Source organism: Bacillus rossius, chromosome 12 (assembly GCF_032445375.1).
Source record: "Bacillus rossius redtenbacheri isolate Brsri chromosome 12, Brsri_v3, whole genome shotgun sequence".
In the NCBI taxonomy this organism is placed as follows: domain Eukaryota; kingdom Metazoa; phylum Arthropoda; class Insecta; order Phasmatodea; family Bacillidae; genus Bacillus; species Bacillus rossius.
The window spans coordinates 19,396,915-19,410,607 of record NC_086339.1 but is presented as its reverse complement, the minus strand read 5'-3'; the positions used below and the strand labels follow the sequence as shown (position 1 = coordinate 19,410,607).

Below are 13,693 nucleotides of genomic sequence, written 5' to 3'. Positions count from 1 at the left end.
CACCGGCTCACACGGCAAACGTCCGCCACGTTTGCCCACTTGCGAAAAAAAAAAAAAATCCTGGTTTGACCCCGCCGGAAACCGAACGCCGGTCGCCCAACACTCCAAAACACCGCGGCAAACCTTTCAGTACTGTGGGCCCTTTCACCGTATCTGAGTTTATGTAGTTTTTGGTTCGTAACAGTACATAACTATAAACTGGGGAAGGGAGGGGGGGGGGGGGGATCGTGGACTCACGTTCAGGGTCTCCACAGTTAGTACTTTCGTACTAGATCTAGTACTTTTATAACTTTATTAGTGGTTTAGTACAGATCTAGTACCTTTTTCTTTAATATAATAATATTATTGTAACTCCAATATGTTTTATTATTAAGCGTAATTTATTTAAAAAACTATGGAATGTATGTGTGTGTGGTGTGATATTTAAGTTTGAGCATTGCAATGTCATAATAACTTCCTAAATTGTTAAAAACCATAACAAATTATAATTTAGTACTTTTTTTTCTAATCTAGTACTTTTTTCTCGCCTAAGTTGGTACGAAATATTTTTTCCTTGTGGAGACCCTGCTCACGTTGTGATAGTCTAGTAAGCCTGCTGCGTATTCAAACACGTTTACCTGCATCCTGCTTCTGCGATTGGCCAATAGTTTTGAAATAAATTATGAATTCAATTTGAAAAAAAATTGCCTTCGACAAAAGTAGTATCGAATCATTGGCATTCCAGTTAACTAACCGGTCTCGTAAGTCGGTGGTCAATGAGCAGGCGTCGTTTTCTCCTTCCCACCCCTCACCGTCGCTCCTGGATTACGCAGAGAACTGTTTAATCTAGCCTAAGATGTCAGTGAACCCGAGAATTTTCCCCCGTCCCTAGCGTACAAGCAACAAGAATAGCTCTGATCCGCAGCTGCCTACGAGTTAAACATTTTGCACAATAGTGTTAAGTCTTGTTCAAATTAAGTCTCTTCAGCAGTCCTCAATCCTCCCTCCGCGGTGCGGCCAGCACACCTCCTCTCCTCCCCCCTCCCCTGCTCCTATCGGCTCAATAAACCCATGGAGGGGGATGTCTCCCCCCCCCATGTCACCAAGCCCCCTTTCATTCCTCATCACACCGCACACCAAACCCACAACCCTACACGCCAAAAGATAAGACTCCCACAACCAGCGGGCTAATGCGAGGACGGAACGTCTGGAACATGGGTCCACTCCGATTCCTTGCCCCCACCATTCCCCACTCCTCATTCCGTCTCGACCACCAAATCACAACACATCTCATCACACCATAACAATTATTATTCCACACTCTACTCCACAACAACAATCACCCCCCCCCCCCCTCCTTCCTTGCTCCGCCTCCCTGGGTAGGGCCTTTGAATATATATACTGTATAGAAGTCGCGAGTGGATAGGATTTACTCTACGTTTTTCAGAAGCGTATTATGAGCAGCTTGGGAACTTCACCGCTGCAGTGCGCTGCCGTAACGCCCTGAATCGTCTTAGTTGTTATTTACACGTTAGAGCGCAGCACTGTCGCCCGCTGTCATTCCCCGCACCCCCACCACCCATCATTCACTGCAGCTCAAGGTCGTTCAACAGGAGGGGGTGTTTGAAGAGTTCGACACTTGTCCGCTAGGGACCACCACAAGTCGATGCCCTAGAGATGGTGGCGATTGCGGCGGTGAATTAACCAACTACCTCAAAACCGTATTAGAAATTTTAACCTGGGCTGGCGACTTCTATACAGTATATATATTCAAAGGTAGGGCACACCACAAATCACCACGGCCGCTCGGCCCACACTAACTCGCCCCCCCCCCCCTCCCCCAAGTCATTTCTTACAATCCTCCTCCAAAACCGAAGTTTAGTCCAGATGTAAAGGTAATGGGGTGGCTTGTCGCGGGTGCTCGGACAGAGACCACGTGCTCTGAGTCTGTTCAGCAGTCCCGACGGCGCCGGCGTGGCAGCGGGCCAGAACTTGGCGGGCCGAGAAATGGGCCGCGGGCCATGGGTTGGCCACCGCCAAGGTCGCATATATATGTAGGACCCGCAAAAACGTTGCCCAATTTACCCCCTCCACCTCTCTCGGAATTTTGTGGTCCGATGGTTTTTGCGCATGAGGGCGACCGACAAAATTCACCCCACTGCACGCAAACTTGTTTTTCAACTACATTTCTGAACGCGAATCTCACGCGGTTTCCAAACCCGCCGCTAGAATTTCGCTCCAGAAGCAACTACGTCGACTATAGAATAATTCGATTTGCATATAGAATATATTAAAAGACTTGAAAAAAATACTAAACCCCGGTTTCGGACCCGATTTTCGACAAGCAATTTTGTTTATATACTGCCCACGAGGTTCAGATGCACTAAAAAGTTAATACTACAATGTTTCCCTTTGGCTTTGTGAAATTTGGTTTGCGCCGCACGCCACAGATGGCAGCACCGTGGTTTCACCTTTCCGTCCCACGCGACTTCCTTCGCATTCGCGAAATTACTCCTACCAAATGCCGTTTACCGAGAACTAAGATGTTACAAGTCAGTAAATTAATAGCTGAATGAATGAGTGTTTATACTGTCTCGTCAACATCGAAGTCATTGCAGACAGATGAGTGGTGAAACTGCGAAACGGAGCAGCGATGGCATGAACTAACATTGGGAAACGGTAGGACCCTTTTAAAAACCTACCAGCTCACGACAACGTTCGCTACGAAACATTCTGTATATACTCGGAACTCCGTTTGCGCAACAACGGTCCATCAGCCACCGCTTAACCAAGAGAACGAAAAAGAATAATTTACATCCGTGATGTCGCTTGACACACTTTCGTATTGACACTGACCATTTTTTTTTTTAAATGCAGCAAGAAAACGCGGACTCATCTCCTAACGTGTTAAAAACAACGAACCGGCAGCAACGCGAGAAATGTGGCACTGAAAAACAAACTATTAACGCTTCGGCGCTCCACTCAGGCTGTTTGCACAAGAGCGGCGTGTGTACAAAACGCATACCTTCGGTCGTGGGCGTCCACTAGCACGCCTGTCTACGCCTGCGATGATCCGGCATCGATCCTCGGTGGGTTACATTGCAGACATCTGTACTTCGAGGTATTTGACGTACTGTGTTTTTTACAGTGCGGTTAGTACGGGTCACCTCGGGTGTAATCAACTAAGGGGATGAAAAAAAAAATTGGTTGTTTGTAAAGTCGGTTTACGGACGATAGTTTAACGTGACAACGTCATAACAAAACATTGATGAAATTATTGCATACTTTATGAATAAAATTGAATCATTTTTATTTTAATAATAAAAGAATAAATACTTGAAATTATACTAGTAATCAGATTTTTAAAATGCAAGAGTAATTAACCTTTATTGCAGAAATTGTTGTTGTAATAAGCAATGAAAACCACATTAACTTTTCACTTCACTTTATAAACAGTCGAGTGGAAGAGAGATAGATGCGGCGCAAGCGTACAATGAGCGTAACGGGACACATCATAACGGAACAATGTGCGTAACGGGACACAGCGTAACGAAACAATGTGCGTAACGGGACACAGCGTAACGGGACACTTTTTCGTGCGTGCAGCCGGCGTTCATCGATTTATTAGGCGTTGTCACGTCAAAAAAAAATACAAAATTAATACAAATTGACTCACAAAACAATTATATCATTTAAAATTATTTCAATAAACAAGTTTGTCAGACAATTAAGTAACTTCATAAGAGAACATGATAGGCAGAGACCGGAAAAAATTGCGGATTCATTTCGCGATAAGCTAGAACCCAAACTAGTTCACCTTCATGCTTCAGTGATTGAGCCAGTGGAAAACCCTCGACAAAAGAAGTATCGAATAACAAGCATCTCAGAAACGGGAGTCATGAGTTAGTAGCCAATGAGCATGTGTAATTTTCCCAAGTACATATTATGTAGAGGATGGTGATGTCTATCCTAGAGGTCATTGAATCCACGTATTTTCCCTAATGATAGGCATCGAAAATTTTTAAAATCGTCTTTTCAAGATTTTTTGTTAAATATAAATATGATTCTGTACCAAATCTGACTTTAGCCTTATGATTCTTGCTAAGGTTATGCGTTTCAGTAGCATCATGCCAGAATAGTTTTTCCAGACTAGAATTATTCAATAGTTATCCAAAACTTTTTTTTTTTTTTTTTTGGCTCTCTGGCTTAGCCATATTGATAACTGAAAACAAATAAACTAAAGGTGATTTTGGTGAATTTATTTTACAATTTGCAGAGACCAAAGTTATGGGAAAACAAAGGTTTTGAAAGTTTATATGCTCACAATGGTAAGTAAATAAACCAGAAAATAACACGTGTATTATTTTTACTTATTTTAGTAATTTCATTTTGTTGAAGAAGGTGGAAAAGGAGGTGGAGGAGGGATGAAATATTCCGCGCCTGGTACTGACTTTTCTTCGCCATTGATTCGAGGTCACTGGTTAGAGTGCGTGACCAATATCTTTGAGCAGTTAGTTCCTCCTTAGACTGTAATTTCGACGTGTTATGGCCACGTCCTGAACTTTGATTATTATATTTTACTTGCTTTAACCTACGACTAAACACCACTAAGAAGTACACAAACGCTGCTATGGCACTCAGGTTTCCCATGTACCTAATGACGAAACTATAAATTATTTCAGCCCATTATTAAAAAAAAACACATATTACACAACTGTGGAAGAAAGGGACTATGTTGATTGCATTCAAACAATCTAACTAACCCTTTCAAATTATTTGTCACCATTCAGCCTTGCCCTCTTATATTTTTTTTATTGTTCATGTTTAAATGAAAAATAACATCGTTACTTAGTATTAATTATATAAGGGCGCGAAAGAGCGATAACACGTACAGTGAGTGAGCACGAGACTGTATAATGTTGTTGCACGAAAAATAAGCTCAAAAATAAGTTTAAGTTGGTTATTGGCGGCATAATTTTTGCAGGATAGCTTGTATCCTACTGGCATGTTATTTATTGTGTAAGGGCGTGGTTTTACCAGCAGCGTGGTTTGTCACCCTTGAAGACTGTCTGTCTCTTCTTTGTTGCTGTACAACTGCAGGTTGATGTTATTGCACGGTTAGTACGACTAAAATTGTGCAAATCTGTGAAATGTAGTAAAGCAGTGACAGTTTGATGTATCTGCTCCAAATAAAAAAATACTTAATTTTAATTTAATTTATATACGAATTACATTTTTTTTTGCTATTAAGAGCAATCAGTATAATATCTGCAGTGCTAAGAATTTTTTTTCTCACGTGTCCTTATGAAGTACCTAATTTTTTTTCTATATTTTGGTCTATTAACGTTTGAAATTATAGGGCGAGTATTAGCTGTTCGTGGCATCTTAAAAAATTAATTAGGTCTCTGGTCTCTGCCAAATATAAGCAGATGTTTCCGTTATAAAAAATATTTCGCCTGTATCTTCAGAGTGTTTTAATTGTTTACCCAAGAGAGCGCTCTGTGCGAACTAGAAAAAGCGCGAGTACGACAGAGCACGGCATAGCTATATATTTCTCTCGAAATTATGTCAAAAACGCTCCTCCGCGACCCTTTAAGGTGGGTTTACGATTGAAAATTATGAATTAAGACTTAAGACTTAGTCGTGTACTTACCATATGACTCTATGTAAACTAGTGGAATGGTTTATGATTGTCGTGTGTGAATTTTGACGGGTCGTGTGCGAACCATATGATGACTTAAGACTTAACAGAAATGGTTATATTTTATATTTTTCGTTAAGACTTAAGGGAAGCGACCAATCACAACAAACCGGAACCTTTCAACCGGAAGTTATGTCTTATTATTGGACCGAGCGAGGCAGTATTTTTGGTTAGAATTCGTATATTTGTCATTTGTAATCATCATCCATTTCGAAAAATAGATATCCCATTTGTCAATAACCTATTTCAAACCTGCTTGTCCGTTTCGAACAATGGCCGACCATGTGTTTTGTGCTGTGATTGGTTAGAATTAACGACTTCTATGTCAATCATAAACTGGAAAATGTAGTTTTGACTTAATCGTGTGCTCGATGTTAAGTTATAATTCTTAAGGAAATCAATCGTAAACCCAGCTTTAGGGGTCATGGAACTCGAGCTTCCCATTTTCACCGCGCGAGCGCTGCTGCGCCGTCGTAGTTGCAAGAGCAACCAACAGGTGCCGCCACCAGTCACTGCCCCACCATACTGGTAGATCTTACGTAAAAGTACGATAAGTTGGAGTAAATATTTTCCAGATAACTCCCTAACATAAATTAAAAAAAATAATCTGTGACTTAAGAGAACTAAGTACAATGATTCATTAATTTAATCGTTCATGTGGTTTATAATATATAATTTAAAAATAAAAAAAAATATTTTCGAGATGAAACGAGTGATTTGCTTGAAAAAAAAAATCGACGTCTTCGTTTTGAATTCGAATTAATAAAAAATAAATAAAAATAATTAGAAATTTCATTACTCTATAAACGACTGAACCACATTGAATCGTCTACGTTTGGTATTTTATGCCACTTTGTGTACTTGAAAGTACAGGTGGAAAGAGACGTGAACTTCGCGACTGCAATAGCAAGGAGGATTTCCGGCCCAAGGTTTTCCCTGTGTCCATGCAGATTTTACTTGGGTCACATTAGTTAGCTTTTAGGCTAGGCAACCTATTTGCATGTTTGCAAATACACTTACAATACTAAAACTCGGACAAGAAATTTAGCGTAAGACTCTTAAAAATAAAGCCGAGAGTGATAAATATACGCAAACTGTGTTTTCATATAAGTTTTAGGTCGCGAATCACACGTAGTTCCCGCTCAAAACGCTAGAATTCGTTGCCGCAGCAGCTACTTCAACCATTGAAGGGTAAAAAAAAAAAAAAAACTATAAAATTTCTCTCTCTCTCATTCTGTTCTTTGTAAAGGGTGAGAAGGAAATCAAAGGATTGTATGGACCGAAGAGCATACGGGATTATATTGTTTTAAAAGGTTGGTGGGGGAGGGGGGGGGGTGTGGAGATAATCAAAGAAAGACTGTAACGAAGAGGGAGCCAAGGTTCAACAGTAGATACACCCGTAGTAGCACTACCGATTATGATCTTCAACAACCTAGGGTAGCTGCTTCGAAGAACAGGTTTACAACGCCAGCTTCCCGTCGTAATTATTTAGAAGATTGCACGCATGGCTTCTCTGTTTTTTTTTTTTTTTTTTGCAAAGTATTACACGTGATGCAATCTCCCGCGTATTGAAAGAAAGAGGATAGTCATGTCAAATAAAACTTTTAAGGAAGCTTCTCGTTAAGAAACGGAAGAGTTTGGACTGCACTTCTCGTGTTTATTGCAGCAGAACTATTACACATTGTGTAACCCTGAGAAACGGGGGTATTATACCGAAAACAAATAAAATCTTAGTAAAAAAAGATAATTTTTAAGAATCTAAATAAATGTTTATATTCATAACAATATATATTTATATATAAGTTATATAATTTATAAATTACATATGCATATTATTTATAAATAATTTATATACTTTATAAATCGCATAGGCATTTATAAATAAGTTATATAATTTATCAATCACAGGCATATTAACACACTACTATTTTTGTAATTTACCATTTTTTTGAGTGAAATTATGTAAACTTGAATAAAACTAATCTTCATAAATTGTATTCATTTTAAAAATTGATACTAGCAGTGGCTACTATTAGTTCAACGTTGAAAATATATGACAGCATTTGTTTTTTTTTCCATTTTGTTTGTTGGATGAACTACTTTTCATCCGTTTGAAAAAAAAACCACGTCATAATATCTAACTTGTGCAGTATATTGCATAGTGTCAATCTTTTGTACAACGACGTAACAATTATGATTCTTATACCTCGCATAAACTACCACAAATCTTCGTGTCTAATTTCATTCAACTATAAATTCCATTTATGAAAACATAACGTGTTACGTTTCATGTCTTGCGCTTGAACAGAACTGGACGAAACGCGCGTGTGCACTGTACTTCGTTCTGTAAAATTTCCGTTGCATGCTAAAAGTTCACCCTCAAAATGCTTTAAAAATTTTACTTGAAATGACATCTGCGTGATGGCCTGCAACTAACAGAATAATACCAAAAAATGTTAAGGGTATATGTCCTGTTCCATGTCGTTATTTTATATTTACGTTTCACACTGTTAAACTTGCCGACTTTTTGAGTGGCTGAACTGACACAAATTGAAAAATAAAATTATTATATCGCATACTTTTTGCATAATTAGCTGGCAAAGTGGCATTTTTAACGTATTTTTGCAGTATGGATAAGAAGAATTAAATGGAATATAAAACTGGATCTTAATAATAATGTCAAATCGGCAACAGTTTCAATAAACGGTGCCCTGCGCGAAGATAGAAACTTGTTTGAACGCATTCTAGCGGACGATTCGCAACCATCGATTTAATTGTTACTGCAAAAATTCAATAGTTAGGAGCACCACCGCACGAAAATATAACTGCCTTTCTAATTTTCTCAAGTACTTTTTTAAGTTACGATTATTTCTTGTTATGACCATTAACTTGTACAAAATGTATTCCAGGATAGTTTCGCTGTCATAAAGTTTTATTTGGCACACCAACACGCTTGGTACGTCCCCCGATTATCACAAAAATGACTATATACGCCCAGTGACGTAGCCAGGATTTGTGTTTGGGGGGTGTTAAGAAGCATCCGCCCCCCTCCCCCGTATTAAAGGGGGGGGGGGGTCCGGGGGTCATCCCCCGGGAAAATTTGGATTTTAAGGTGTAAAATAGTGCTATTTTAGCAGTTTCCGGTACTTATATTTAAATATTGTAATGGTAAAATTTTTATTAATTTTAATATGAAATTTGTTTGAGTGATGAATAAGAAATTAATTAAAGATTTGACGCTGGGGGGGGGGGGGGGGGTTGAACCCCTAACCCCCCCCCCCCCTGGCTACGCCCCTGTATACGCCAGACGTGGTTCAGCCATCTGGACGATATCAACCAAAAAAAGTGAGCTATGCGCATGCACGGAAATCGGGCAACAGATCGGCAACGGATATGACACCAAAATCCCTTCCCTGAATATAAGGAACTTGCCGTGTCCTATCGTGCACTAGGAATACGGTTAGGGTACAGATGTAGCATATTCAATACCTAAACCCTTACGTGTCTCGGAATACCGGCCCCTAGAGTTGCACTTATCATCTCGCCTCACCAACACAAATAACACCCCTGACTAGGCGGGCTCCTTAAAGGAATTAAAATGGTTTTTGGTGAGGGGGGGGAGGGAGGGGATTTCGAAAGAACCGTCCCATCATTCGCCTGGAGTGACTTCGAGTCACGGGTTGGAGGATGTCAAGACCTCGTGGTTCGCGCGGGTGGTCGCCTCAAGTTTTATCGGAAGGCGAGCGTACCGGCCGCGGATTCACTGCAGTAGTGGCCCGAGGGCGTCTCCGAAGTTTGCTTCAACCTTTTTTTTTTCTACGCGGTAATCCTGAAACTTAAGGCTCTGCCTCACACCCCGAGCTGGTCATTTCCAAGGCAGGCATTATTCGCAAAAAAAAAATCTGATTGCCTATTGAGACCGTAACAACGTACACCTGCACCAGTGATGTCTTCTTTATGATTGGCGGCCGGCTGGCGAGAGAAGTCGTTGCCTTATTCGACTCAGGACGCGTTTGCTTCCGCACTGGATCGCTGTGATTGATCTGCTGACAGGAGACACGAACTTGATGGAAACTCGACCAACCGTGAAACACAGACGATGCTACAGTGTTTTAACTTTCAGCTAGTCTCGGAATCTTTTCGCGAAATATGCATGTCCCCAGTTATTTCATTTTCTTGTCTAAACTGTTAATGAAGCTATTTTCCTGTCAATTCATTCCGATGGCTCTCTTGCTTTTATTTCTGGTTAATCCCAAATTTCCTCAGCTAATATTTACTGTACTATCGAGCTATTGGTCGCGCAAGCGATCAGAATTATGAATATAGAGACAGGAAAACTTCGCGGATTCATTTCGCGATAGGTTAGAATCCAAACTCGTTCATCTTCAAGCTGCTTCAGTGATTGGACCACAGTCTACGCGAAGGAGTCTGAGCCAATGGAAAACCCTCGACAAAATAACTATCGAAACACAATCATCCCAGTTAACAGGTGTCATGAGTTTATAGCCAATGAGCATGTGTAATTTTCCCGTAGTATGTAGATTATCGTGAAGTTTATCCTAAAGGTCATTGAAGCCGCGAATATTTCCAGTCTAATTATGATTATATATAGGTATAGCCCTATAGAAAATTTGGAGTTGACGATGGTTTATTGGTCAATGAACCATGAAACGAAAAACTATATAATGTTTTTCCGAGAGTCGCACTACGGTAACGGTTACAATAGGTAGTCAATCTCTGAAATCTACCTAAAATTGAAGGGAGGTATTAATAATAATAAAAAACACGTGAGTGAGACTTTTAGTACTCGCCAGAGATGTGTAACATCTAACTTCGGTAACGACCAAATTCATGTGTTCTCATGTTGTAAATACACTTATAATACGAAATAAATGAACACAAATGGTGTTTTCAGCGAAGTTTCTAGAAGCGAATCACACGTAGTTTCCGCACCCGCCGCTAGAATTCGCTGCCGGAGCAGATACTTTGATTATTAAATCATTTGACGAGCAGACCTAAATTTTAAACTATGTAATTAAACGTCTCCGATGAAAGCGAAAAAAGACTTGAAAAAAAAAACTAAATCCCAGCTTTGGACCTGATTTTCGACAAAGGAATATTATTAAAATACTGCCCACATTGTTAAAACTCATTAAAAAATTTAATATTATAAAATACCCCTTTGGCTTTGTGAACTTTGGTTAGCGCCATCCGCCACAGATGGCAGCTCCGTGGTTTTTACAGTTTTTCAGTTCATTGACTTCCGTCGCATTCTCAAAATTACACCTACCATATGCTGTATACCGAGAGCTTAGACGTTCATGCTTCAAAAAAAATCATCAATGGATTGTAAGCAAGGGCCTTAATCTTCGCAAAACCTGTTCTCTGGCGGACGTACAGCCGGTCGCTGGTGTAGTTGCGCCCGGTGAAGCTCGGTGTTGTGTGGTTGAACGTCCGCGAAGTGAGGACGTTTGTTTGGTTGTTTTCCTTCGGGAGTTTGGTTGGTTGCGCGCCTCGTGCCCGGGTCAGGTTCGGACGTAGGCAGTCCTTCGCCGCGGCCCGGCGACGACGGCAGACGGCGTCCTGCCCCGGGGGAGACGGGAGAGACGCTTTGCTGCGATGGGGCTCGTCGTGGGGCCACTGTGGCTACTGTGGTGAGTCTGCGTGCACTGGCGTGTGAGTGGGTCCGCTCGGGAACCACACGTAACTTAGAAACACACAACTTAGAACAGTCATAACTTAGAAACCTCGAAAAAAAAATCCACGTATCTTAAAACTGTCATAAGTTAGAACGATCATAACTTAGAAACACACAACTTAGAGCTGTCATAACGTAGAACCATCACAACTTAGAAACACACAACTTAGAGCTGTCATAACTTAGAAACACGTAACTTAGAAACACGCACCGCACAACCACACAACTAAGAAACACATAACTTAGAAAACACACACGATAGAATCTTCTAAGTTATGCATGTTCTAACATCTTAGAACATGCATAACTTAGAAGATTCTATCGTGTGTTTCTAAGTAATATGTTTCCAGTGGCGTAGCCAGGATTTGTGTATGGGGGGGGGGGGGGTTAAGAAGCATGGCCACCCCCCCCCCCCGTATTAAAGCGGGGTGTCCGGGGGTCCTCCCCCGGGAAAATTTGGATTTTAAGGTGTAAAATAGTGCTATTTTAGCATTTTTCGGTAGTTAAATTTAAATATTGTAATTGTAAATTTTTTTTATTAATTTTAATATGAAATTTGTTTGAGTGATGAATAAGAAATTCTATTAAAAATTTTGGTGCTAAGGGGGGGGGGGGGTTGAACCCCTAAAAACCCCCCTGGCTACGCCACTGTATGTTTCTAAGTTGTGACAGCACCCCGGTCGGCTCGGCTCGCGGTTCCCCCCCCCCCCCCCCCCCCGCCAATGCGTGGCAGGTCCTGACGTGCTCGTCCCGGGAGTGGCGTGACTGGTGCTGCCTCGTCCAGCCCGCAGCGACTCTCTTTCAGTTTTATTTTCCCTAACCTAACTAAAACTAAGGGTAATTGGGAAGTGTCCGGGTTAGGGGAGGGACCTAGGTGCGTCTCAGGTCTAAGCCTGTACGCCTAGTCATGCTGGGAATCAACCCTGCAGGGAGAGGGTCGCATGTATCGTGAGCTAGAAAGGGCATCGGCCAGCCATGGCAAGGATTGAGGCCATGACTAACTCCCCTCACTCTTAACTCTAGACTATAAATAGAGAAAGGTTGGGCCCAGGTAAAACCTGCACGGACACAGCGAAAACCCTGGGCACTGTCATGCGGGTTGCAAATTACTATATACGAGTTATTGGCGCCAGATGCGGGGTCCGCCACCTGTACGAAATCAAAGGAAAAGTGAGCTCTGCGCTTGCGCGGAATAATTCGGGCAACAGATAGGACACCACAATCCGTTCCCTGAATATGAGGAACTGGCCTGTGTCCCATCGTGCTCTAGGAATACGGTTGTTAGGGTACAGGTGCGGTGGAACCACAGTTTGAATCGTGGCTCATCGAGACGTCAGAAATGCGTTGAAATGGCTTTTGAAGTGGCATTTATTCCCCCGACCTCCTCCCTTGGAATCCCGTGTTTGACTGGGAGGTGCGTTTTTCCGGCAGGCTGGTGGCGGCGGCGGGCTGTCGGGGGCGGCTGTTCGAGCGGGCGGCGGTCAGGGAGGCGGCCGAGTACGGCCTCCGTAAGATGAACGAGCTGGTGTTGGAGACGGAGCCGCGACTCTACAAGATGGGTGAGCACCGGACCTCGGCACGTTCTAACCACTTGCTACATTATGTATACATAATATATTATATATATTATATCATATATATGTTAGAAAATATCTTTACGTGCCCATTCAGGAACATTTTTTATTTTACTTTAAGGGTAGGAGTGTAAAAAATTAAATTATAGCTGCAAATGATTAATGTGTGGACGTAAAAATCATTTATATTTTGTGTCATTATGTGGCTCATAATATTTTCCCACAAGGAAATAATTGAAAATTAATTTACCTTATTCCACTACTTCATGTAACCATTTCGCAGAGATCTATGGAATTTTTGCTTCCAAAAATTGTAGCTATTCTTCCTCAAAAAGTAAATGAAAATAATTTTTAAATGAAAAAAAAAGGCTCAATTTATCGCACGACAGTTTATCTGAAGATGTGTTTTCTTTTCTCTGGAAGTAATTTTTAAGTGATTTTAAATTTAATTTGTTGTGGAATCAAATTAATACTTAATTCTACCAAAAAATTATATGATCTTTAAAAAAAAAACATAATTAAGTCAATTTTTTAGGTTTTGTATTTTTGTCCTGTCCTGGAAAAATTTGTAATTTTAGATGCAAAATTGTGCTATTTAATGAGTTTCCAAACCAAAATATTAAATATACCATTCCAAGAATTTGATGAAGTAGTATGTATTAAATACTACTCTGACAGTAGATGTAGTACAATTTAAATAAAATACCATCTAGGAATTTGCAATCATTTTACAGTATATTG

At 40.9% G+C, this 13,693-nt stretch overlaps 1 protein-coding gene across 1 annotated transcript in view; it reads left to right on the top strand.

Annotated features, from left to right (window-relative positions):
- Positions 1-11,283: 11,283 nt before the first annotated feature.
- Positions 11,284-13,693, top strand: part of LOC134537657 (lactoperoxidase-like) — a 68,663-nt gene continuing 66,253 nt past the window's right edge. Inside the window, exons 1-2 of the mRNA XM_063378339.1 lie at positions 11,284-11,334; positions 12,810-12,937. Coding sequence (XP_063234409.1) covers positions 11,300-11,334; positions 12,810-12,937 — 163 coding nt within the window. The 5' untranslated portion in view covers positions 11,284-11,299. The remainder of the gene's footprint in view (positions 11,335-12,809; positions 12,938-13,693) is intronic.